The sequence below is a fragment of the Neovison vison genome, chromosome 13, assembly GCF_020171115.1.
Source record: "Neovison vison isolate M4711 chromosome 13, ASM_NN_V1, whole genome shotgun sequence".
NCBI lineage: Eukaryota > Metazoa > Chordata > Mammalia > Carnivora > Mustelidae > Neogale > Neogale vison.
In genome coordinates this window covers 105,781,568-105,807,420 of record NC_058103.1, presented here as the reverse complement: position 1 = coordinate 105,807,420, position 25,853 = coordinate 105,781,568, and the positions used below count along the sequence as shown (strand labels likewise).

Below are 25,853 nucleotides of genomic sequence, written 5' to 3'. Positions count from 1 at the left end.
GCTTCTCTTGCCTGTGAATGTGTTGCCCTACCTATACCACCAGCCCCTTGGTGCTCTCTGCATGGTGTGTGGTTAAACTCTTAGCATTTGGGGTAGAAGGGGGAATAACTGCCAAGTCTACTGCTAAAGCAGTGTTTCTATCACTTCTTTCCCTTTTTGCCCCATCCCAAATTCCAATCCAGGCTGAAACTCCAAGAAGACATGAGGTAGGGAGAGAGAAGTCCTTTACAAATCAGTAACTGCTGCCAAGCCTGATATGGACGACCTTTCTTAGAAACCCTTTGAGAACATTCAGGCTATCCCAGTATCTTGTTCTCAGAAGCAGACAACATACGAATAGTGACACTGTGTCCCAGGTGCTCTCTTGAGCGCCAGGTGACCTCAGTACCCGCCAGAACATGCTTACACCTCTGGGTATAAAGTGGTGGGAGGCCAGTTGAGACTTGCATTCTCTCTTTGGGCTACACTTTGCATGCTTGTCCCCTGCCCACTCCTCTGCTCCCCTGCCCATCCGTATGATAAGCTCACTTTGCTTCCAAGAGGTCCTTTCCTCAGAAAGCCAGGATTTGGGGATTCCTACCCAGTAGGTAAAGAACAACTCAAGGATGACTTGGACTCTCTCTTGTCAAGTCCCTGCTGACTGCAGACAGCTTCAGATGCTCCTCTCCTGGTTTCTAGAGGGCCGTTATGAGCAAGGAACGCAGGGGCAGTTTTTAATGCCAGGGAGAGACCATTTTTAGTAAGGAAACATGCTCTCTGGTCTGAGAGACTTTGGAGATTTTAATAGTACTCACAGTTTTTCCAGCTTCTGTGACAAAACTTCATTCTCCGAAATAAACAGTATAGTACTTCCTGTCCTCTGGGTTCTCAACCTTGGCTGCACTTTGGAATCACCTGGGGCATGTTAGAAAATACGTATCTCTGAATGCTGGTCCCAGAGATTCTGCTTTTATCTGGGATTATGGCCTGAGCATCAGGAAATTTTAAAGTTCAGATGATTTGAATGTGTGGCCAAGGTTAGGAATCAGGGCATTAAACATGTTCTGTCTGGCCTTGAAAGATGGCTATACCCATTCCTACCCCCACCTCACTCCCAGTTCATGTTGTGGCTATAACTTTGAAGGCCAGGCATTTAGTTCTGGATTTATTAGTGTACTTTGAATACCAAGATTGAATGGGCTTTCATCTTCTGGTGTGTCCTGTATAGGTTTATCTTTTGAACCCATTCTCTCGTTTCGTTTTGGTAAATGTGTACACTGATTGTGTATGTGAGTATGGTATTTGTGTCCTGTGTGTAAAAGAGGGGGCTGTTCACACAAACAGGTTGCAATGCGATGAATTCTGTTCTGGAATATTCTAAACTCTAAGATGTGATGAAGAATGTTTAAAGTCTTCCCATTTAGTAAAAAGGACTGCTGTGCCTCTTTGCCACTAGTTCCAGGTTTGGGCCTTCAGAAATGTGTGGAAACCAGGGGGAGCAGTTGTCTTTGACCAAATGTCATCCAAAAGCTCAAAGCTTAGGGCATTTTGTGTGCTGATTCCCCCAGTGATTTCGTGAGCTACCAATCCATCTTGCCCAGGGAACTGTCAGCACAACCATGTGTGTTTCTTCTTGGCCATCTCTATGTTTTGGAGGGAGGGGGTAGCCGTGAATCCACCTGCTCGATCATTTTCATGGGAAGAAGTCACAGCTAGAGAAGCACGAGATGTCCCAAACAACCCCTCATTGCACGCAGCTGTGATGCCATTTGTCCATGCAGCCTGCTTGTGGGAAAAAGAGGGCTGTTGCCTCTGTTAAGATTCACCCAGGGACTGGGGAGATATGTGAAACCTTCCCTTCCAAGCTTTTGAGTTTGGGTTCCTCACCCAGCTTGTTTTGTGTAAAGGAGGAGAGACATAATAGGGTCTTGGTTTTTGTTCTGTTTACGAAATGAATATCTAACTGCCCTTTTCTTCTGGTTATAGGACACATGTCCTTGTTTAAAGATTTTTTATTTATTTATTTGACACACAGAGATCCCAAGTAGGCAGAGAGGCAGGCAGATAGAGAGGAAGGGAAGCAGGCCCCCTGCTGAGCAGAGAGCCCGATGTGGGACTCGATCCCAGGACCCTGAGATCATGACCTGAGCCTAAGGCAGAGGCCTTAACCCACTGAGCCACCCAGGCGCCCACATGTCCTTGTTTAAATATGATTGGAAGGGTGGTGAGGCAAGACAGCTTTTTGTTAGGGTAAAATAGGAGTTTTTGGTTAGCTACCAAATATAACTTAGCAGTTTCTCCTGGGAATTAACAAGAATGGGATGTAGGCCCTTCTCCTGGCAGCTATACCTTAGTCCAGAGCAGTGACCCTTCTTGCTGCTTCATTTCCTACTAAAATAAAGGGTGGCTGAAGCCTTTCCCCCCTCCTCTAGGGGGAGAGCTAACTGCCAGCTGCTTTGGTCAGGCATGTTGGAATTCTGGAAAGGCTAAGGACTTCTCTTTCCCTCAGAATAGTTGGGAGGTCAGCCTAACATTGTACAGTAAAACTTTGTGTGGGAACCAAAATGGCTGACTTGGTGCTTGATTCAATTCTTAGAGGCAGGATTGTTTCCTCTTTCTCCTGCTACCTTTCTGGAAATTGCCCAGGAAAACCCACTCTGGGGTTCTTTCTGTTTTACCTTCCCCCTCACTGAGATACCCAGCTCCCTCCTCTATGCTTCTCTCAGGCACCTGCCCCCTCCTCCTTAGCATGGGGGCCAAGTGGCCTGGGCGTACTCACCGTACCTCAACAGAGGAGGAAACGAAACACAGACACATACTGCATGTTTGCATGGCTCACAGGGAGTCGCTTCCATCTCACCTCTGTGGACTAATATCTCTCTTTCTCTCTTCCTTTCTGTGTTTTTCTCTTTACACACTCTGTAGCTGCCTGAAAATGCTCAACCTGTGGTGAGTCCCTCTCTCCAGTCCACATGCTAGGGGAGCGGACCAGACTGGGCTGGGACTGGCAAAGCCAAACAAAATGCCATAGTAACACTGAATGGCTTCCATACGCCACCTTGTGCAATAACCACCCAGACTGGGGAACTAGATCCACAAGGTGGGGATGGGGCAGGCCTACACCCAGGAATTAATCTGTTCCTTCTTTCCTTTCAAACCCATCTCATCCCTGTCGTCTCCTGTCAAAACAATATCCCACAGTATCCAGAATTACCTTTCTATTTTTAGCTGAGTGAATTGCTTCCCAAATTAATAGATCAGAGATAATCAGACAGAGAGGGACAGGAGCAGGAGGACAAGGTTACTATATCAGTTGTTTAGATTATCATTCATAATGTCAGTTGTTGCCAGATAATATCACATTCTGTAGCTTGGTCCCTCAGCTGGAAATTGGCTGTTTGCAAAAAATCTGTGACTTTCCCTTTTGATTCAGCTGGTTCTTTCATCTGTATAATGAGTCTTTCAAAAAGAGCTCCTTCTTGAGGGGAGAAATGGACATTTTGTTGTTGTTGTTTTGGGTTTTTTTGTTTGTTTGTTTTTTGTTTATTGTCTTTTTCTTTTTCTTTTTTTTTTCCTGTCAGAGTACATTCAGTAGGTCAAGGGCTGACTCAGCTAATGCAATATTGAAGCCTCTCTTTTCCAACTCCTGGAGAAGGCTCCTTGAATGCCTTCTTAGGAACAACAGGAGCTATGTGGAAGGGGAAGCCCTAAAGAGTCCACGTTCAGTGAGGCACAATCTTGCTACAGGAAAGAGCCCTCTCTCCAGCTTTCTTCTTAGCTGCTGCCTGTGGCCTTCCAGATGCTCCTGAGCGAGTTGGTCTGTTGTGGTCTGGAATGAGAACCCCCCCATACACACATCGTCTGCATGCATGGGGTCGTGTTCTACATGGTGATAACAGCCTGCTGGACTCTGTGATCACCTTGTTTCTATTTGTCTTCGGGGACTGGGTTGGACACCGGTTTCTGAACCCCAGGCGGTCTAAGCCAAGTTGCCTACAGGGTTTCCCCAGGGACAGGGCTATGTGGAAGATAACAAATGGGTTTAATGGAAATAGACTTTGTAGTCTATTTGTATCTGAGGAGCACATTTGGCCTGTTTAATCTAACAAACATGTCTGTGTAAATCTGACATTGTCATAGTCTATTTTTTCCTGTGAGATGTCAGTCGCATAATTCTGAATGCAAATACAGAGCCTGCTGTGTGCTCATCCAACTCTGCTTGGAAGTCTAGGGGGTTCCCCAAGAGCTTAGGTACCATCTGGCTTAGGTGCTCCAAAAAACTTGGGTGCCACCTAGCTGTAGAGATAAGACATATATACTTGAAAGGACAAGTAGTTCTCCAGGACACTTCTTGTTGTCTCCCAGGCGGTCACTATGGACAGGAAGACTTCACTGATATGGTGGGGCTTGAGCCAGGTATGAGAGCAAGGGAAGAATGTAAAAGAACACTCAAGAAGAGATGAGTGGCAAAGGGGTAGTAGACGGGGAGAGGGCCAGAATGTAGCAAGAGTGCAGTATGGGCGAGGTAGTGGCTCACAGGTCTGGGGAAAGAGCACGTGGTGGCTTGGGACCAAGGAGAATGGACTGATTCTGACTCCAGCATGTTAAGAACTTCTGGTCATCCAATCAAAGAATCAACTGCAAGAAAACCTACGACATAAGAAGGGTTCATCATGCACCTTCCTTCTCTTCAGAGAATAAGATGTCTGTATGGAATTAGTCAGTGGGCTTGGTCTGGGGCCTGACCCAGTTTAACAGGCCCTGTTGCCAGTATTAACCACAGAAACTCGAGGGTCGAAGAACAGATTGTGGGGCCTGTTTCCTTGGGGTTAGAATTAAGAAAAGCTTCTGCTACTGCAGAAGGTTATGTTGTGCTTGTAAGCAGACGTTAATTCTTAGGATTTGCCTTGAAGGAGGTAAAATGAAATAGTATAATTTGAAATGGACCAAAATAGTATTTTGGACTTCATTGTGATTGTTCTTATTAAAAACACAAAATCCTCATTTTAGCACCCCCCCAAAAAAAAGAATAGAGATTGACTTAAATGTTAATGATGTCTCTGAAAATCATGGTTAACAGGGAATAGGTAGCTCTGTTGAAGTACTGGTGCTCTCATGAAATTTAATTTGCCTTGTTTAATGTTAATTTCAGGACCTTCAACTTGGAAATGTCCATTTTCTAAAACATATATAATAGAAAAAGACCATTTTTTTTTAAAGCCTCCTCCAGGGAGAAAACCGTCTTAAATAATTGAAAGCATTGGTCATTTTTATTTAAAAGAATTTATTCAGTCTGCAAATACACCTACCGTTTGTTTAGTGACCATATTCACACCCATTAACAGTATTTTATGGGGCACCTGGTGGGCTCAGTTGGAAGAGCATGTGGTGCTTGCTCTTGGGGTCATGAGTTTGAGCCCATGCTGGCGGTAGAGATTACATAAATAAATTAACTTAAAATAGTATTTCACAAAAGCCATTGATACCCTCAGAAAAGCTTTTTTAAGACCTCCTTAAGGTCACATTTGATACATCTAGATATGGTTAATGGTTATCATTACCTGTATAAAATGTCTGTTTCTGCATTCTAAGAGACCTCCAAATTTTTAATAACCTGTCCTTTGGGTGTCGAAGTACCAAGGGGTCAGACTGAAAACTGAAAGAATCTTAGCTACAGCGGAGAATTTTGGGGCATGGGAAGTAAGCAACAGTTTTTCCTTTTCATATGAATGGCCCTGGCATTAAACCCAGAGGGATTTAAGCAGGAGAACCAGAGACTTTTCTCCAAAAAGCTTTCCTTTCAAAGGGTCAAGTTTGCAACTTGACTCCCCCCTCTACCATCTGGCATCTTTGACTCATCCACACCTTCTGGCCCTCCCATCCTCATTTCCCACATGTCGGCTTCCTGGGAAGGACCTGTCTCTTGCACCAGCCATGCCACTGCCCTCATCACCCCCTCCTGGACTTAGTCACTGCCTCAGTGAGAGCTGCTCCCCTTTCCAGTGACAGGAGTAAGGAGGCGATGCTGGGGCTCAGGGCGGTACTGGAACCGTGGCTGTTGCCCGAGGGAGCAGCACATGGAGGGCAGGGGAAGGGAGCAGGCCCTGACTTCCACCCTACACAAGGGCCAGCCCTCTAGCCCTGTCTGGTGCCGCAGCAGCAGGCTCAGGAGCTATGCTGAGGACCCTGCAGCCATTCGCTTGCTGAGGGTCAGCACCTGGGCTGTGGTACCAGTCCCCTCCAAGCAGAGAGTGGGCTGTGCTGATTTCAGTCAGAGGATCTGGGCTCACAGGTCTCACTAGATTCGGGGCTCCTCCTGCCTGCTTGGGTTGGGGGAGGGTGGAGATGAGGCTGTGGGATGGAGAGAATCCGGAATCCTGCACTGGCAACATCATGAGGTCCCTCTAGAGAGGCAGTCAGATTTTGGGGGGGATTTGTCTGCCTCAGTTTAGCTCCATCCCGCTGGCTACTGCAGCTGCATGAAATCATTTTGCTCTCTGTCTTTGGCAGCCCTGAGGACCCCCAGCCTTGTTCTAGATAAAGATGAGCTCTGTGGGCTGAGTGGGAGACTGGGAAACAAGCCTCCTTCCTCCTCCTTCCAAAGATGCCTGTTTTGGCCCTGCCTAGCCTGTAGCCTCTGGATGATGAGGTTTGGTGGCTGCAGATTGAGATGAAACAGCTGTTCCCTTTGGCTCTCCTCGCAGACACTGCCCACTGCTTCCAGTGTGTGCACCGCAGACGCGGGTGGCCCTGTGGGTGGGTGCCAGGGGGGAAAGCCATCCCCCACCCCCACAGTAAGCAGAAGCAGGCAGAAGCTGTTGGAAGCTGCAGGCCCCCCACACTGACTTGCGCTGTTCTTGTGCTCCAGGTGCTGCTGTTTCTTTAAGAGGAAAAGGAAGAAGACTGCCCAGCGCCACAAGTGACCAGTGCCTCCCAGGAGTCCTCAGGCCCTGGGGACTCTAACTTGATTGCACCTGCAGCTCCTGCCACTTTTCACTGGAAGGGACTCCTCTGTGGGGGAGGGTAGAGATCCAAACCAAAAAGAAGAAAACAGATGCCCCCAGAAGGAGCCAGTGCGGGCAGCCAGGGCCCAGTAGGTCATTGGCCACCCCGCCTGCCTAAAGCTCTGAGCAGGTCCCAGAGCTGCTGCTCCTCCACTGATTGCCCTTGGGGGGCTGCCTGGTTGACTCTCCTTCCTATTGTTTACAGTGAAGGTGTCATTCACAAAAACTCAAGGACTACTATTCTCTTCCCTCCCCGGGTAGTTTACTCCTGGTTCTTGCCCCACCCTCAACCCTCTCCAGCATAAAAGCTAGTGAGTTACAGGCTTTGTCTGCTGAAGGATCTCCAGAGGCTGGGGGTGTGGCCAAGGAGGCAGGGGGAAGATGGCAGGCCTGGGCAGGAGAAGAACCTTCTCCAGCTACCAGGTGTGCCTGGCAGTATGTGGCTTCTTCCTCCTCTGTGTCTGCGCAGCCTCCAGCCCCAGCTGGCCACGGGGTGCAGGTTCCTCCCTCCCCTGCTCCCTCCTATGAAGTTACACTGTTGGACACAAGCTGTGAGAAATCTGCAGTCTACTGTCCCCGCGTGCAGGCATTCTTCGCTCTCTTGACAAGCGAACTCTGTTCTCCAGATGGTAGTAGGACAATGCAAATTGTTCTGAGCAAAGGAGGAAAAAAATGACTTTATTGCACTTTTAGGTTTTGTTTTTGTTTTTGTTTTGTTTTTTAACAAAAAACATGGCAGATGCATATTGTGTCTGGTTATATTGGGAGTTTTACTTTTTTCTGTTTTGAGGGCGATGGGGCCAGCCAAGCCATTCAGAGAGAACATGGGTCCAGAGGACATGCTCAGTGGAAAAAGTTGGGCCTGCAGCACCCAGAAGAGAAGAAGCCAAACTCTGTGTCATTCTGAGTAAACGCTCAGGTTGGCAAGGAAACATACTTGAATACTCATTCATCTTCTCAACTGCTGAAGAATGTCCCTACTAGAGCCTCTTGACCTCATCAGCCTACAGTTTGGACACCCTTGCTCTCCGGCACATGGGATGAGCCAGCCAAGCCAGACTGTGACCAGGAGAAGGAGATGCTTGACAAAAAAATTGGAAATAATCAGTTTCCTCCACTGCCAGGGACTTCCAACTAGATAACCATGTGACTTCCATAGTAACTTGGGGGACAGATTAGTGATGAAAGAGCCACTGCCATATTGCCACTAGTGGACAAGAAGAGGAGGAACGTGAGCCTGCCTTCCAACTGCCAGAAGAACCTCAGGATTTGGTATCATAGGGCCAGGAAATAAAATTAATGTGTACTGTCTGCCCCAATAGCTGAGTGATAGCATTTGGGCTGGCCTGCCTTACTAGAAAGCACCCACAGATCTCCCAGCAGGTCCACAGCAGCAGGCTGAGTACTGAGCATGTGGGGCTGTCGTGAACAGGAGGATGAGATTGGTTGGTGCTGGAAAATTCCAGGGGAAAGGATACTGAAATGAAAGATCTGAAATTATCTTCTCAACTGGATGTAGACTCCTTCCAAATAAGATGGCCATGTATCAAGAGCATGTTTTCCCCAGTCCACTGTCTGCCTTCCCATGTGGGCTAGTCATCGAATCTACTACCATGAAGGGTCTTGGTTCTTCATTCACTGCTTGGAAAGTCATCAATATGTGGAGTTAATCTCATTGTGCTCAATTTTCATTTGAGCTCAGCAGCTTTTGCAAACAGTGATCTCACTCCAGATGTGATAGAGGAGAAAGAATCACGTCAGGGAGCAAGGCCTTGTGTCTGGGAGTAGGGAGAGCTAACCATGGAGGACCAGAGGCTGGCGACTGGTGGTTTGGGGAACACAGAAATCAGTGCCTCTGGCTTGAGGTGGAGGGCCATCTTTAGGACTGGAGGATGTGGGGATACTTTCTGGTAGTTGGCATGTCCTGACAAGTCCCTTGATGGATCTCACATGGAGCAAAAATAGCACTCGCATGGATCAGAGTTTCTGGGCTTTAGCCGTTCCATTGGGCCTCGGCTAGGAAGTATCACTTTACTGGCTCCAGACCCGCTCAGCTCATGTGTAGATCGTGATCTTTCATTTCTTTAAAAGAAGTTTTCCTGTATACAGAACAGACTGGGAAACACAGTGTCACATCCCTTTTCCACAAGGATTTTGACTATTGCTTCTTCAATATTACCTAGTGGTTAAGGCACCATCATGGAAACTTATTTCTCAATTGGCATTTGGGCAACTTGAACTTCCTGTATAGTATCTTTAACTTCCTTATCCCTTCTCTCTCTCTCAAAGGAGGGCAAGGGAAAGTGGTGACAAAGCCTCTAGCATCCTGGCACTCCATACCCACTAAGTGCCTCCCCACCTCTGCTTCCACAAAAAAGCAAAGGCAGTGACCAGCTTGGCTCAGGGCAGGCCCCCCTGCAGCTGGGTTTGTGACTTTATTTTGGGCTTAAATGTTTTTAAAGGCTAGCTCTTGAGGGGTTTAAACCTAAGCAGTTATGGGGGGTCCTTCCTAATGCACTGTTCTTTCTCTGCCCCCCAGTCTCTTACTAGGTATGTGATTTTCATAACAAAGGGTCATGGTGATTCCTCCAAGGTGGTCCCAGACCCCATAGAGATTCTATTGTGATCTTCCTGAAGAATAAAAAGACTACCTAAGGAATAATTTGGCCATCAGTACCATCCCCACCAGCACATCAGGGCTCCCACCTCCACCCTTTTGCTATATTTGCTTAGCGCTGTGCCTCAGCCAGGCCCCCGAGGCTGGGCACCCCCTCCACCCACCAGCCACCCCAGTCCGCTCACTGCAGTTTTTTGAGCTTTCTCCATTTCTCAACATGGTGCCTAGGGATCTTTTCTTTGGGATTGTTGCGGTTGTTCCTGAGTTAGCAGTAAGTACTAACAGCATCTGTTCATTAAAAAACCCTTACTACATGCCACCAGTAGTTCTCCCGAGCCCTGCGGCCCCTCTGGCATTGTATCCTGAGCAGATTGAGGCAGGCAGGCCAGCGATCCAGCCAGGCATAAACGGTCCTTCTGTATGTCCAGAGGATGACCTGTGTCTGCGCAGTCAGGCGTTGCAAGGGTTGAACCCTTGCCGCGCACACGTGCCATTTCCCAGGGATCTCACTCTGGACTCCTCTGCAAGGGCAGGCAATGTGCCAGCAGCCACTATGCTCTCAGGACCGCCTTAACATTCTGCTGTACTGGGTCTGTGTAGGAGTAAACAGTCTAAGAAGGTACAAGTCAAGGGACTCGGCTGACCTCCAGTTCACTCTGACCCGCAGGGGCAACAGGAGATGGCAGGTTCCTGGAGTTTTCAGTAGTGATGTTGATTTGCCTGTTTATGTCCATGAACTCCGAGTACAAAGAAACAGCCCCCGCCGGTAGCCAGAAGAGGGTCCATCGCCTCTTTATCCCAACGTAGTTCATTGGAAGTGTGTGCTGATGGTGCATATTCAGTGTTGATTCTCAGTGCGAGTAACCATCTTTAATATCAGAAATACGCAGTGATGGTAATGTATGTCGGAGTGGTTACTAAAGATCATAGCCTTAAATTTTTTGTATGCAAAAGATAGAGTTTATCCCCCCCTGTCCCCCCGCCCAGTGAGCAAGCATGGCCTGTGTTTCTCAAAAACAGCCCAGAAAGCATCTCAAAGGAACATATTCTTCTGATGCATCTCTCCCAATTCCACCTGCTTCGTGTGTGTCCCAGTCACCTCTTACACTTTCATATTTAAGCCAGTTTTCCATCCCCAGTGAGTTGCCCTGACAATATCATCTCCAGTGTCAGCCATGTTAGGGCTAGAGTCCCTCAGATTGGGAGCTTAGAGCACCATCTGGCCAACATTGCCTTTGCCAGTCCACTGCCACCCTCCCCACCACTGCCCCAAGGTGGGTGGGTGAATTCCAGCAACCCTTAGGGAGCCAGCGTCACATGGCACCCCATCTGGATTGGCCATATGAGCAACAGGCACTTGCCTCTGGGGTTCTTGCTTTTGCCAACTCCAGACCTCTGGGAAAGCCCTGCCTAGAGATTGATGGCCAGTGACTCCCAGTCTTCCCTGTGATGGGTCAGCAGGAATCGAAAAGAGATCCCTATAGTTTTGTTGTCTTGTTTGGGGGCCGGGGTGGGGGGAGAGGGGTGGCTTCGTTTCTGAATCTTAAAATAAGGAAACCACGACCCTTGTGAGGGTTTACAGAGTTTTGAGCAGTTTTTAGCCACAAATAAGGAATCTTGAAAGTTTTCAATCAATTAAGCAGTCTTAAAAACAGGTTTCTCGTAACTACTTTTGCAGGTGACTGAGTGCAAAAGAATAGGTTTCTCCATTGTATTCAAAATAGTAAGTAGGTTCCCTGGATATAGACAGTAGTAGTTGACAGATTTCCTTAAAAAGCAACCAGGAAGTCCACCCCAGTATTTGTAGATCAGCTTACAAAGGAAAAAGTGAACGTGTACTCCATATGTTTTTAGTTTTGTTACCAAACGTGATGTTATAAAGAAACCTCGTTCTGTGGACAGAATTTCTCTTGTTACTTTCCTCCTCTTTGTCCTCACAATCATATTTCCAGTGCCATCACCACCTTCAATGTCTCAGAGCAGAGGGTTATCCATGGTAATAAGTGGGGGGTGCAGTGCACTCATCCCGATAACACACGAGGACAGCTGTCCTGACTGCCCCTTCCCTGCAAACCCCCTCTTTCAGGGCAGGTGAGACATTTTCAGTGTTCCTCTTCATGAGCTCCAGACCAAATCCCAGGCCAGCCCTTGCACCGAAAGCTTTCTTTAAGAGGTTTGGCAATCTGTTAGGAATGTCTCAGGAAAAATGAGCCATTTCTTTGGGGGGAAATACACTTACAAATGGGTGTATGTGGTTGCACTTGTATGCCTGTGTGTGTGTGTGTGTGCACACGTGTTCGTGCACATTCTCATCTGTGCATTTCACTTCCATAAAGACTTACAGCCCAGGCCACTGGGAACATGTGTTACTGCATATTCTCAGAAGTAAACAACAAGTGAGCTTCTCGAATTAGTGTCACAGGAAGCTGGCTCTGGGAATGAGCCCCATTTATCGAGCAGAAGAGTAAACAGCAGAAAAGAGATGAAACCAAAAATATAACCACCCCCCCATTGGAAAGTAATGTTAATTCATCAATTCCCATTGGATATATTACATGCTCTAATTTATTATATTATTATTTTGTCTGTTTCTTTAATCTTTGCCCATTGTACTTTAAAAAAGATGTTGGGATTTGATTGCAATTTTTTAAAGACTAGATATATAAATCAGCTGTGGAAATCAGTTTTAATTGCTGTGTGGATGTGTCTGATTATTGTTAAATACTTTTTTAAAAACTTTTTGTTTTATTTTAGATATGTGATGTTTCATAAACCCTGGCACTGGTCGCATAGCTCAGCTGTGAAAATGAAACTTGTAGTATTTTTAAACATGAATGTCAATTTCAAGTGTATTTGAATGGTTCCTCCAGGGAGAGATTTGTACACCATTGGGAGACACTCCTCTACAGAGGAAGTAGCCTTCTTTGGGGGAAAAAAAACAAAAAAAACAACAACAGAAAATGGGTCTTGATATGTTATCTCAGAGTAGCCCATTTCCTAGGGCACCATGGAAAACACAAATGTGATCTTTAAGTATACCTCTTCCCCAATTTGGGGAAGAAAGGACTCAGTTTGCACCCTTTTTGTATGTAAAATAAAATGTCTTACCTTTCTTGACTAATTTTCTTTGGTTTCTTGGTTGGTTTGTCTGGTTTTAATTTCCCCTGGTTGGTTTGTAACGAAGAATCCAGCCAAGATGTGACTTAGATGTGACTCAGGGCTGATGAATGAAAATAAGGCCTGGTACTTTGGCATTCTTGCTTCATTCCTTTGGGTTGAACATTGCTCTATCCTGTCAGTCGCTTGAAATATTCCTGGCAGAACTTGGACATTCATGACTCACTCACTGGTTCCAGAATCCCTGTGGTTCTTAGGTAGTAGAACATCTTGGGTAGTAGGACATCAGGAAGATAGCTTTGTTATTCTGCTCTACTAAAGAAAGAGGATAAAACTATGATGTGCAATTATAAAATCACAAGTGTGTGTATGATATGTATATATAGCCACAGATCAACTGTCAATCGGCATGATTGGCTAGTTACAATTTTTGTTACTAAATTACTACTTAATGATTTTGTGTTTTTTCAATGGCAGGTAAGTAAGCAGAAGACATGTTTTAAGTTCATCATGAAAGGAAAAACTTCACATTTAGAACATTTTATCCATCAGGCTTTTTTTTTTTCTTTTCCATAGCGGTGGGGGAGGTACAGAGGAGGCTGCTTTTATGCTGTTTTAGCATTAGCTCCTCATGTGGAGAAGGGTACTTTGAAAACATAGTTTGGTAAACATTTTTCCCAGTAGCTATGGTTAGCATTAGACCAGCAAAAGAGGCCTGACCAAAAAAATGATTTTTTTTTCCAAAAAAAAATATTGGAAGATCAATCCTGTCAGTGCAGCAGTTTTACCTAGAAGAACCTTTACCAGATTGAGGTGGTCTGAATTGAGGTGTGAAGATTAGAAACAGCAAATGTCATGTGTGTTTATCTGAGACACCTATGGAAGCTTGGCCCAGACCTCATAAAGAGACCAAATTGCAGGTTCAGCTAATTGAAACAGAACAATTCCTACCTATAATTCAGGCTGTGAAGACCTAGAATTTCCATATTAATCTTTGAAAACTGGTTTAAAGACATTTAATGTCATAGGCCTAAATTTTATTTATTTATTTTTTTTTTTTAATTTTATTTATTTATTTGAGAGAGAGAGACAGTGAGAGAGAGCATGAGCGAGGAGAAGGTCAGAGAGCGAAGCAGACTCCCCATGGAGCTGGGAGCCCGATGTGGGACTTGATCCCGGGACTCCAGGATCACGCCCTGAGCCGAAGGCAGTCGTCCAACCAACTGAGCCACCCAGGCGTCCCATAGGCCTAAATTTTAGAAAGATGTGTGTAATTTTATTTTTCTGGGTGAGACTCCCAGTGATGAAGTGTATATGTGGTAGAGAGGAACAAGTGTGAGAGCATCTGACAACTATCCCTGACCTGGAGGTGTCAAGAAAACTGAACCTGAGGCCATTTCATATATATATATATATTTTTTTTTCTATATATTACATATATATAGGGACATATATAGATTATATATATGTAATATATAGATTATATATTTATCATATATAATAATTATATATTATATATAATCTTAATTATATAATTATATAATCTTATATTAAGATTATCTTAATCTTATATTAAGATTATATGATTATAGGGGCGCCTGGGTGGCTCAGTGGGTTAAGCCGCTGCCTTCAGCTCGGGTCATGATCTCAGGATCCTGGGATCGAGCCCCGCATCGGGCTCTCTGCTCAGCAGGGAGCCTGCTTCCTCCTCTCTCTGCCTGCCTGTCTGCCTGCTTGTGATCTCTGTCAAATAAATAAAATCTTGGGCGCCTGGGTGGCTCAGTGGGTTAAGCCGCTGCCTTCAGCTCAGGTCATGATCTCAGGGTCCTGGGATCGAGTCCCGCATCGGGCTCTCTGCTTGGCAGGGAGCCTGCTTCCCTCTCTCTCTCTCTGCCTGCCTCTCCGTCTACTTGTGATCTCTCTCTGTCAAATAAATAAATAAAAATCTTTAAATAAATAAATAAAATCTTTTAAGAAAAAGATTATATAATTATATAATCAAGATTTTATATATATAATCATATATTATATATATATATATATATGTATGATTTTCCACCTCCCTGCTAATGATGCTATTGCAATCAATATTTGTTGGACACTTAGCCCTGCAGGAGTGTTGGGGGAGATGTACACAAAAGTGCAACACATGCAAACACAGTTCGTTGCTCAAAAAAAAGTGGTTAGTTGGCAGCGCCTGGGTGGCTCAGTCAGGTGAGTGTCTTACTCTTGATCTCAGCTCAGGTCTTGATCTCAAGGTCGGAAGTCCAAGCCTGTATTGGGCTCTAGGCTGGGTGTGGAGCCTACTTCAAAACAAAACAAAACAAAAACAGTTTACTTGGGCAAATAGGTAAAGAAAGGAAGTTAAGAACCAGAGTATACAAAAATAGTGTGCACTGACTCATACATACAGCAGTTGGTACACTAAGACCAGAGAAAAACAGGTACTAAAGTGATAGGGACTAAGTCAAAAAGGAAAGGTTCTGAAGTAAGACAAGTAGAAGGCGCAGTATAAGGTAAAAATCTGGGTGAGCAGAAGTATGCCCCGAATTTTGGGAAGCTACCATACTTAAACCCAAGCTAGTGGTGGCTAATGCTTGACTGGTCCAAGTGGGAAAACATCAAACCGTCGCTCCTTCCAGTCCCCGGCCCTTCTAACATAACTAACCCTACAGACAACTACCCTCTGCGAAGGCAAGACTGATCACGGGAGTGGCCGCTCTGCATGCTGGGGTTTGTAGTCTCCTCAGAGACCCAATCCTCGTGCTCTTCGGGGCGGTGCCGCCTTCCGGGATCCTCTTCCTGTTGGTGGGCCCTGGCGAGGTGGGGAGCCAATGGGGCCACAGAAACGTGGCAACCACCCACGAGCCCGCGTCTCGGCCAGCCCTGCTGGCGGGCCGGGCCACGCCCCCTGCAAGGCCCTACTACCCGGCGCCAATCCAGAGGGGGAAAATAGGGACGACCTCCTGCCAGGAGACTGGCAGGAGCCCCGGTTTCCCCCCTCAGTCGCTCTCGGTGGTGGCGCCGGTGCTCTCGCCAACGCGTCCCCACCCTCTTCCGGCCCTCGGCTGCCGGGGCCGCGCTCTCTTTGCCCGGTGGATGCTGCGCCTCTCTGAGCGGAACATGAAGGTCCTCTTTGCCGCCGCCCTCATCGTGGGGTCCGTCTTCTTCCTGCTGTTGCCAGGTCCCTCCACGGCCGACGAGAAGAAGAAGGGGCCCAAAGTCACCGTCAAGGTCCGTCCTCCCCTCTCCTGACCTGCCTGGCGAAGCCCACCCCCAGTCGCCGGCGTTCTGGCCTCGGAGCCGCAAGTCACCGGTGTCCGAGGCATTTAAGCTCCCGGAGCTCAGGCTTGGGCGTCCTTGGCTTTGGCTCAGGTTCTGCCTAGGTTCCCGGCTGTGGCTTCCTGGCGTCCGGGCTTTTCTGCTCATTCAGACCGGAGACTACCCGGCCCTCCCCGGCACCCCAGTCCCTGCTTTGACCCAGGAGTGGGCGCCCGGCATGTGCAGCCGGGGCTGATACTGTCAGCCTCAGAGCAGTCTTTGCGAAGACCGTTCAGCGCTGGGAAAATAGTCAAGGATCACGTCTGGCAAACTGGGAATCCTTTTCTTTACTCAGGCCAGATGTTACCCACTTGCAATTACGAAGCACAGCAGTCTCGTTCAGACTTGCATGATGCTAACGAAGTTAAATTCCCCTCTTACGGTTTTTTGATGTTCATTTCTAGACTCTGCGCTCATTATTTATGTAGACTAAAGGTTGTTTGCTACCCTATAGTCTAAAGGGAGTGCAAACAGACATTTTCTGGGAGAAGTGTCTGGAGCCTTCATTAGATTCTCATAGGGTTTTTGTTACCACCCTAATCCGGTTCAGAACTACTGTTCTCAAAATAGGGCTCTTTTCTGTACGACCTTCATGGTAACTTCTTGGGCCCTGGCTTCTCTGGCAAGACCCCTTCGAAAAGGCTGAGTTTGAAATGGTCTTCTTCCTCAGGTGTACTTTGATCTGCGAATTGGAGATGAAGATATAGGCCGGGTAGTCATTGGTCTCTTTGGAAAGACAGTTCCAAAAACAGTGGATAATTTTGTGGCCTTGGCCACGGGAGAGGTAAGTGGCTGGAACAGAGGTAGTTGAACTCAAGTGAAATTGGCATGTAAAGCTGGCAGCGAACTGAAGTGCAGAGAGTGGCCCATCTACAGCGGTAACCCTCACCGAGTACCAGCAGCTGACCGCTGCTCTGCGGCTCTGGGAACCTGGTATTATCGTATCTTCTGGAGGTTTTAAACTAAATCCAGAAATAACGGATTTTTTTTTTTTTTTTTTGGAGAAAAAAATTTTTTTTAAGATTTTGTTTATTTATTTGTTAGAGATACAGTGAGAGAGAGAATACAAGCAGGAGGAGTGGGAGAGGGAGACGCAGGCTCCCCATTGAGCAGGGAGCCTGATGTGGGGCTTCATCCCAGGACCCTGGTATCATGACCCAAGCTGAAGGCAGATGCTTAACAACTGAGCCACCCAGGCTCCCTGCAAAAAACAATTTCAAGACATTGCAGTAATCAAGGAAAACATATCTGTGGAAACTAGTTTGTGGCCTGTGCACCAGAACTTTCTCTTAAGGGTAAGGGGCCCAGAGCTTCCCAGGTTTTTAAAGAAACAGGAGTGCCCTGTTAAGAAAGTTTGTATTCCTCTTAACTCTAAAACAGGTGGTGGGGATTAAGAATACACTTACCAAGGGGCACCTGGGTGGCTCAGCCTTTAGCTCAGGTCTTGCCTTTAGCTCAGGTCTGCCTTTAGCTCAGGTCTTGATCTCAGCATCCTGGGATTGAGCCCCACATCGGGTTCTCTGCTCAGCTTGGAGCCTGCTTCCCCCCCCTCTCTCTGCCTGCCTCTCTGCCTACTTGTGATCGGCGCACGCTCTCTCTCACTCTCTCTCTCTCTGTCAAATAAATAAATAAAAATATTTGAAAAGAAAAAAGACTGCTGCAAAATATTTTTTAAAAAAAGAGCACATTTACCAGGATGAGCACTGAGTGATGTATATAGCATTGTTAGTCACTGTATTGTACACCTGAAACTAATATAATGGTGTATCTTAACTATACTGGAATCAGAATAAAAAATTACCAGAGAATGGGACGCCTGGGTGGCTCAGTTGGTTAAGCAGCTGCCTTCGGCTCAGGTCATGATCTCAGCGTCCTGGGATCGAGTCCCACATCGGGCTCCTTGCTCGGCAGGGAGCCTGCTTCTCCCTCTGCCTCTGCCTGCCTCTCTGTCTGCCTGTGCTCGCTCTCTCTCCCTCTCTCTCTGACAAATAAATAAATCTTAAAAAAAAAAAATTACCGGAGAAAAAAAATGTCTGTATTCCAACCCTGCAGTGACTCAGCAGGTAACTGTTGTTTTTTGGCCCGTCTTACATCTGTTCTTACGATTAGAGGAAAATGAGGGGGGAAAGGTGGAGACGACATGTAAAGTAGAATTGTATAAAGGCTGAGGAGTGTGCAGTCTTAGCCTCTCCTGGGTCTGTGTGCTCTGTGCCTGGCCTGTTGGTCACTGCTCACTTGGCACGTCGAATGAAGAATCTGGTCAGTGATGTCTCTTCTGGGAGGTGGAGCTGTGGGCTGGGTTCATGGAGGGTCTAGTATCTGCCTGGTGTAGCATGCGACCTCTTATCTTCTCCTTCCCTTATTTAGAAAGGATTTGGCTACAAAAACAGCAAATTCCATCGTGTGATCAAGGACTTCATGATCCAGGGTGGAGACTTTACCCGGGGAGATGGCACTGGAGGTAACCTCGGGCCCACTGGGCACCAGGCTCTCTTGGTACAGCCTTTAAGCTAGGAGGGCTGGACTGTGCTGAGCAGACGAGCCTCCTCCTCTCCCAGCTCCAGAAGCAGGACTAGCACCCGCATGGGGACCAGCTGTGGCCTTCTTTGTACAGGGACCCAGGATAAAGGAGAAGAGTGGGGGGTCATGTGGCTCTCACCCCTGCCGGTCAGGGCCCACAGCGTTGGTGACTTTTCTTGAGGTACCCCCTGGGGGTGGGGAGCAAAGTGAAACACGTGGGTCAGTGGCTCTAGGTCAGGCTCTTGCTGGGTTGTTCACCGTCTAGGTGGGAGGAGCCAGGGGAACAGGACATGGAAGCTATGGAACAGTACGGAATGTGAGTGATGGCCATCGGCAACAGTGCCTGAGAGGGAGCAGACGCGATACAAAGCACTGTATGCATGGGGGCAGACACATTTGGGTGAGGTCTGCCTTCCTCGTGCTTAGTGACCTCAGGCAAGTGGGTCCTTTGAACTTCACCTTCCTCTTGTGTAGAGTGGGAAGAGCTGGGGTGCTGCAGGGTAGCTGCCTGGTGCGTGGTAAGTCGGCCACTGCCGGGTGCCAGCAAGCAGAGGAGTCGCTCCGGCCAAGCTGGTCAGTAGTGGCCTCTTGCTTGTGAGGGAGGATCTGGGCAGGGTCTGGCCCGGGAGAACTTGGACAAAGAGGTGGGGCTCAGGTGAACCCACTGCTGTTCTATGGCAAGAGCTTGGCTGAAGGTGGGGTTCCGAGATGGAAGGAGAGCACACACCACACGGGGAGCCCATGCTGGGCTGCGGCCAGGCCTAGGAGCCTGGCCTTGTCCTCTGTGGAGGGAGGATCCACGGAGAGCTTGAACGGGAGGAAGACCTAGGCACAAAGGAGTTTGAGGGAGGATAATGGGGCCATGTTTCTGTGTGTAAACTGCTCGTGACTGTCCTCCAGCATACATCGTTCCCACTCTGAGCATTAGTCACTACTGCAGTGGGGGTGGCAGGAGTGGAGAGGAAGTAGATAATGCAGGTGGGAGCTGCATGGACAGTGGGCAAAGGAAAAGTTGTCAAAAGAATAACTGAAGTCTGGAGGGAAAAATGATGAAATATTTTGAGTTTAAAACGAAGAGTTATTCCATAGGAGTTGGGAAAGTGATCAGAGCCATGGAGGGAGCTGTGGGGGGTTTCTGGCAGAAACCCTGCAAATGCCAGAGATTTACAAGTAAGACTCTCACGGAGAGGAGCCAGCACTTGACCCACAAATAGGTACAGGTTTTGTACGTGAGTTTGAAAGGTGTTGGGTAAAACAGTGTAGCTCGTTACTGGGTTTTTCCAGGACCTATAGTCACTAATGCACACTGTGAATCTCCCAAGAGGAGACAGGGAGAAAGTAGAGGGCAGGATTTCTCCTAGAAGCAGCTCTGGGAACTTAGGTATGAGGATTTCTGAAATGGTGTCAGGGTCTGCCCAGCTCCCTTCGTCATGTACCTGGGCCTCAGATCCTTTGTGGATAGACACACTATACACATCAACACCCAGTTTTATTTTGTGTTAGTGGTAAGAGGCGCTTGATTATCCAGAACCCAAGTGGCAGCCCCTCCCCACTCATCTATTTTCTGTGCTCTGAGAAAGAAAAGCTGATCAGCCACAGCTGTCCTTTTCTTTGCTTCTGCAGAGCACCTCTCTATACCAGAGTACTTCAGAGTTCCTGTGGCCGACCTCTCCGGCCATAGCCAAGAGTAGCTGTTGATCTTTGCTTTATTTAAAAGCCACTCAGTTATGTTCTCAAAGTAACCAGTGGGATAAACTGTTCACTAAATCAGTCTGGCCTCATGCCCCACTTGGTCTGTCAGCATGGTTTGGCTCTGAGACCAGAGGGAAGGAAGTGAACAGCTTTTATGTCCTTATAATCCACTGGAGCCTGGCCTGACCAAAGACAGGTTAGGTTGAGTCCCTGGAATCCTCACCCCAAAGGATGCTTGATTTGGGCCAGCTCAGCTCCTTGCTCTACTTTCTTCCCAGGAAAGAGCATCTATGGTGAACGCTTTCCTGATGAGAACTTCAAGCTGAAACACTACGGGCCTGGCTGGGTGAGCATGGCCAATGCAGGCAAAGACACCAATGGCTCCCAGTTCTTTATCACGACGGTGAAGACAGCCTGGCTAGATGGCAAGCACGTGGTATTCGGCAAAGTTCTGGAAGGCATGGTGAGTTTGGGGGGCAGGGGCTAAACCTGGGTGGCCTTCCCCAGGAAATGGACATTCATGGGCAGGGGCACCATGTAGTTTATCCCTTTCCCAGTAGGGACCCATAGATTGCCAGTGTTCCTATGTCCAAATCTGGAGGGAATCAGGAACTACCCTATGTGTCTCTGCCCCCAAGTTCTCAATTTTTGTGGCCTGCACAAGGACAGGAGCCTCTATTTCACTTGCTCAGTGAGAGGCTGGCACTACCCTCTGTTGTGCAGAACCCAGCCGAACACACTGTCATCCCGGAGAGGCCACTGGGTGCCCACTCCCCAGCCACCCCCCTCCTCTTCTCCCTTAGCTCTGCCTAGTCCCGCTGCAGAGGATCAAAACTACTGCTTCCTCATGTTACAGCTAGGGTCTCCCTCGCTAGGATTCCATTAGGGTTTTGGGGGCCCCACGGTTTGCCTGCTCTTCATGCCATGGGGGCAGATTTTCTCGGCCAGATTCTGGAGCCTTTCTCCTTTGAGGGGTGGACCTCCTGACTCGCTCTGCTCTACCTCCCCAGGAGGTAGTACGGAAGGTGGAGAGCACCAAGACTGACAGTCGGGACAAGCCCCTGAAGGATGTGACGATTGCAGACTGTGGCAAGATCGAGGTGGAGAAGCCCTTCGCCATCGCCAAGGAGTAGGGCCCCCAGGACCTCTTCCCTTTGAGCCACCATCTGTGCGGCCCTGTTGCCTTCCCCTGGGTGGAGACCGGCTGCCGCAGGGTTCCGTGCTGCACTGGCCCCAGTGCTGGCCTCTGACAGAGTGGACCCCTCCCCGCACATTCCGCAGGCCTACCTACTGGCCTGGTTTTGTAACAAAGTCCTACCAATGCTGACCAATTAAAAAAAAAAGATGGTTTTTTTATAATCACTGTGTGGGCTGGATTCTTGGGCCTGCAACAGCTGCTGAAGTCCCTGTCCCAGAATGTCTGGGATCCTGTGGCAGGGGGTGCTGTCCCCTGTTCGGGGGCTCTGGTCTGAACCCTCCTTCCCCAATAACTACTCACAAATAGCAACCAGAAACTTTTTGCTCCTTGCTTCTAACCTTTGCCACTAAGGTGCCACTTTTTGCCCCTTGCCCCCTTCTGGTGTAGGGGAAGAAATACACCTCTTCCTTTTCATTGCCTACCTCTAAATGGACTTCTCCCTTTATTCCTTATCCCCTGTTGTCCCTGCCCTGACACCTCGGGTGGGTAAGTCCTGGGTCTGGGCCGGGGGACCCCCCTCCTCTGAGAAGGGGGCACATACACTGAGGCATGTGCCTGTCCTGGCAGGTGGCCCATAGGCCTCTGGGCTGGTCAGGGCATCGTTGGCAAAGGAGCAGGATGACAAGGTGCCTCTGGCTGAGCTTCAGCTGGCCTGTTGCTGAAGCCGTAGAGGCCCTGGAGTACACCATTCACCACCACGTTGGGCAGAGGCTCTGTGGGACAGAAAGAAAATAGGAGCAAAGGGACTGGAAGGGAAGAAAAGATGGAGGGCCGGCCTGGCCTCAGGTCTGTAGTTACGTGAGCTTCTGAACCCATAGGCTCAGCCCCCTCCTCAGGAATAGAGGTCCCTGCCAAGGCCCTAGAACAGCTGGCCATCCCAAATGAGGCCTTGGCATGTCCTGCTTACATTCTGTTCACATTAGCTTGGTAAAGCCAGGCTGGTGAGGAATGGAGACCAGGAGTGCCAAGTTTCTCTCCCCACGTCCACTTTCTGAAGGAAAACAAAGCAGGCCACAGGAGCAGCAGGACGGTATGGCCCCAAAGGCAGGCAGTAGGCCCAAGATGCTGCCTTGAAGTCCTGAGCTGAAAATGGCAGGTTCACCCTGGATTCCCATCCTGGCATCTAGGCCCTACAAGCAGATTATAGGTCTGAGCCCCCACCCCTCACCTGAGGATGGGCTGCAAATGTAGGGATCCGTGTAGAAGCTGATGACAGGCCGGTGGTGCAGCTGGGAGCTAGGAGGGAAGAGTCCAGAACAGTGAGGGAGAGGCAGGGGAGAGACTAGGGACCCCAAAAGGAAAAGGTGGGTGGTAAGTGGACTCAGGAGGCACCAGCAGAAACCCCGGTGGTGGTTGAGGGTGGGGGCGGGGGTGGGAGTCGGCAGTTGGGAAGACAGGCCTGACAGCCTCAGGCCGCCTCCAGGCACACGGCCACTAGGGGGCGACAGGGGCTTTGACTTGCCTGCTGTCATTCGGCAGGAACTCCCCCAGGGCGCTGAAAAGAGGAGACGCGCTGTGAGCTGTGGTTGGTGAGGGGGGTGGGGGGAGGCAGGCGCGCTCGTGAGGAAGGGGTGGAGACACGCAAGCCCAGCACTTCACCTCCCAGGGGACCACTGCTTCTATTTGTAACAAGCTCAGTTCCGGAGGTGGCTGGGGTAACCAAGACTGTCCAGAAAATAGCCACTCTATCCCCACCACCAAGAAAGCTAATGAGGGAGGTCACGTCTCAAAGAAGAAACAGGCCCATGCCTGACAGCTGTAAGAAGAAAAAGGACTTGGCCTCTATAACCTTTCCTCAAAGATAAATAATAAGGCACGCCTGGGTGGCTCAGTTGGTTAAGCAACTGCCTTTGGTTGGGGTCATGATCCCTGCATTTGAGTTGGGCTTCCAGCTCCCATCTCTACTGGGAGTCAGCTCCTCCCTCTGACCTCCCCTCTCATACTCTCTCTCAAATAAATAATCTAAAAATAATAAGTAAGTAAAACCTTTCCTCACCTGCTTGCTGCAAAGAGACCCTGTGCCCCCAGCACTGGGGCCCCTCTCTCTTGCCTGGCCATGGTCCCCAGAGGCACTCACCCCCAGCTGCTGGCCTTAGAGTCTGTGGGGAAGTGCCGAAGATTCAGGAATTCCAGTAACTCCTTGGGCACATCCTGGTTCAGGTACAGGACACCCTGGAGGGATCAGAGGGAACCTGTAATCAGACCCTGCTGTGTAACATACAGAGCCCAGTGCAAAATGGAGAGGGTGGGGGTTCTAAAATGACCAAGAATTTCAAGAACGAGCAGAGCATTAAACCAAGCTTGGGTACCTTTTAAGCACTGGGCCTTGGGTGACTCCATGGGTCGTAAGCCCAGGAAGCCAACGTGGCCTGGAATCTGGCATCACTGTGTGGGGAAAAGGGAGAAGGGTCCCCACCCAAATCCTCAGTATTAACGGTAGCCCAGGCTCTCACCCTGGAGGAAAGCAAGAACTAGCTTTCATTGAGCAGAAACCACCTGCCTCTGTGTTACCTCATCCTGTTCTCTCAACACAGAGAGAGCTGTTTGGACCCATGACTGTTCAGAAAATTGAGGCTTGGGGTAGTACACAGCATGCTGGAGAGTGGGTCTCCTTCACTCCCTGTACCTGCACACCACCACCCCACCCCGGTCCATACCATTGGTCCAGCAGGCTGGGGATTAACAGAGCGCGCCCCCTGCACACCTGGATATAGGCTTCCAAGCCCTGCCGCCGCTGCTCCAATCCTCTACTCCTCCAGTTAGGCAGGCGTTTTGAGGGGAAGTCGGGCACTTTGTACAGTTTCTTGATCTGCCAGAAGGTTACCGCGGTGCCATCACAGCATTCTGCTTGAGCCCTCAAGCTCACTGCGCCCAAGAGTCTCCCCCGGTCCTCCCTGCCCCCACTTCCAGACTTCAGGCTCTACCCCGGGGCAGACCGTAGTGAGTGATGGTTGGGACAGGACCCAGTCTCCCCCCATCCTCCCCCAAACGCCCGAGGGATGGCCGATCACGCGACTGGCATTGACGGTACAAGCTGGGCCCTGCCCCTCTGCATCCACCCCGAATCCCGAAGGGAGGTCTGTGCCCAGGACGGAGGGAGCGGGGCGGTAACGGGGGTGGCAGAGGCTGGGGCCGCAGTTCGTCCGCCCGTCTCCCAGGAGCTGGACAGGAGCCGGGCCAGGGTCGGTCGGTCGGTCGGCGGCGCAGCCTCACCCGCTTGTGCAGCGCGTGGAACTCGCTGTAGCGCCTCTGCACGATGTGCCTGCGCCCGCGGCACAGCACTTCCACTCGGAACACCTGGCGGGCGCGGGCGGGCGGCCAGGTGCGCGTGAGGCCCAGCGGGAGGGCTCAACAGGACCCGCGGCCTCAAGTCGCCCACCCTCCCGCGCTCAAAGGTACAAAGCGGCCCGGGAGCCCCGCCAATCTCCGGGGACCCTCCCACGCTGCCCACACACTTGGGGAGATGGGGAGGATGCACCCGCCCCTCTGCTACGTGCAGTCCCCCGTGAACCCGGACCGTCGTCCACGGAGCTGCCAAATCCAAGCGGCCCGAGACCCTCGGCTGGCGGTCTCTGGACCGCCTGACCCGCCGCACTCGGATGCTCCAGCCCGGGCGCGGGATCCCCACTACGCTCGGCGCGGGGAAATGCGGCGGGTCCCATGCCCCTTCCCAGCCAGTGTCCCAGCTCACCATGTGGCCTTTCTCTGGGCTCTGCCTGGGATCCTCGGGTCCCACCGACGGGATGTGAACTTCCAGCATCCGCACCCCGGCTCCAGCCCCTCCGAGCGGGAAGCAGCAAGCAAGACCTAACCCAGCTCACACCGCAGACCCCGGCGGGCCGCACCGGGCCCGCCCCCTCGATCAGGCCCCTCCCCAAATTGGCCCCGCCCCGGGCGTTCCCTCGCGCTGCCGGGTCCTGCGAGGGGCCGATTAGGCACCGCGCGGAGGAGGCGGGGGCCAAGCACCGCCCCCTGAGCCTAGTGGGCCGCAGGTGGGGACCCTTCGTCGGACAATTATCAATTGTCAATATTTACTGAGTAGCCGCAGACTGCCAGGAACTCTGATGAGCCAAAATTTCATCTGCTCTTTATTGAGCGCCTAGTAACGACTAGGGTCTGTGGGCGCTGGACAGGGAGGGATGCAAGGCCCAAACCTTGGCGCCTACCTTGGGGGCCAATCAAGGATATTTTTTGCGTCCTCACACCCGTTCCCGGGACCAGGCTGTCCCCCATCCCCTTCCCGCCACTTTTCACCTGGACCCTGGGAACAAGACCTCACCTGGGAAGGCTTGGACAATTTGGCTTTGATGTCTGCCTCTCCCAGCATCCATGAGCCCTTACATTCATTTATTTTTTTTTTTCATCCATTCATTTATCTTTCAGCCCCAATCTGCTTCAGGTCCAA

At 49.6% G+C, this 25,853-nt stretch overlaps 3 protein-coding genes across 8 annotated transcripts in view; 2 read left to right on the top strand and 1 right to left on the bottom strand.

Moving 5' to 3' along the window:
• The window catches only part of CSNK1G1 (casein kinase 1 gamma 1), a 198,099-nt gene extending 185,377 nt beyond the window's left edge, over nt 1-12,722 (top strand). For all 6 annotated transcript variants that reach the window (XM_044231309.1, XM_044231307.1, XM_044231308.1 and 3 more), the window contains one exon: nt 6,848-12,722. In XM_044231309.1, the coding sequence (XP_044087244.1) occupies nt 6,848-6,902 (55 nt within the window). In that variant the 3' untranslated portion in view covers nt 6,903-12,722. The remainder of the gene's footprint in view (nt 1-6,847) is intronic.
• A 3,048-nt stretch (nt 12,723-15,770) lies between these two features.
• PPIB (peptidylprolyl isomerase B) lies at nt 15,771-21,609 on the top strand. The gene is made up of 5 exons (XM_044230397.1): nt 15,771-15,951; nt 16,709-16,822; nt 18,406-18,499; nt 20,529-20,713; nt 21,261-21,609. The coding sequence occupies exons 1-5, from the start codon at nt 15,817-15,819 to the stop codon at nt 21,381-21,383; spliced, it is 651 nt and encodes a 216-aa protein (XP_044086332.1). The 5' UTR covers nt 15,771-15,816; the 3' UTR covers nt 21,384-21,609.
• On the bottom strand, nt 21,420-25,254 carry SNX22 (sorting nexin 22). The gene is made up of 7 exons (XM_044230398.1): nt 25,140-25,254; nt 24,662-24,745; nt 24,153-24,257; nt 23,526-23,620; nt 22,911-22,943; nt 22,617-22,684; nt 21,420-22,161 (listed from the first exon to the last, which is right to left on the bottom strand). Exons 1-7 carry the CDS (start codon nt 25,206-25,208, stop codon nt 22,040-22,042), a joined length of 576 nt encoding a protein of 191 aa, XP_044086333.1. The 5' UTR covers nt 25,209-25,254; the 3' UTR covers nt 21,420-22,039.
• Between the last annotated feature and the right edge of the window lie 599 nt (nt 25,255-25,853).

What these genes read in the sequence shown, in the direction of transcription:
- SNX22 (XM_044230398.1), bottom strand. Translation starts at nt 25,208, where the DNA reads ATGCTGGAAGTTCACATCCCGTCGGTGGGACCCGAGGATCCCAGGCAG. An exon ending in GCCCAGAGAAAGGCCACATG is followed by an intron (nt 24,746 to 25,139) that starts GTGAGCTGGGAC and finishes CGCGCCCGCCAG; the next exon opens with GTGTTCCGAGTGGAAGTGCT. An exon ending in GCTTGGAAGCCTATATCCAG is followed by an intron (nt 23,621 to 24,152) that starts GTGTGCAGGGGG and finishes TGATCCCTCCAG; the next exon opens with GGTGTCCTGTACCTGAACCA.
- PPIB (XM_044230397.1), top strand. Translation starts at nt 15,817, where the DNA reads ATGCTGCGCCTCTCTGAGCGGAACATGAAGGTCCTCTTTGCCGCCGCC. An exon ending in GGCCCAAAGTCACCGTCAAG is followed by an intron (nt 15,952 to 16,708) that starts GTCCGTCCTCCC and finishes CTTCTTCCTCAG; the next exon opens with GTGTACTTTGATCTGCGAAT. An exon ending in GCAAAGTTCTGGAAGGCATG is followed by an intron (nt 20,714 to 21,260) that starts GTGAGTTTGGGG and finishes CTACCTCCCCAG; the next exon opens with GAGGTAGTACGGAAGGTGGA.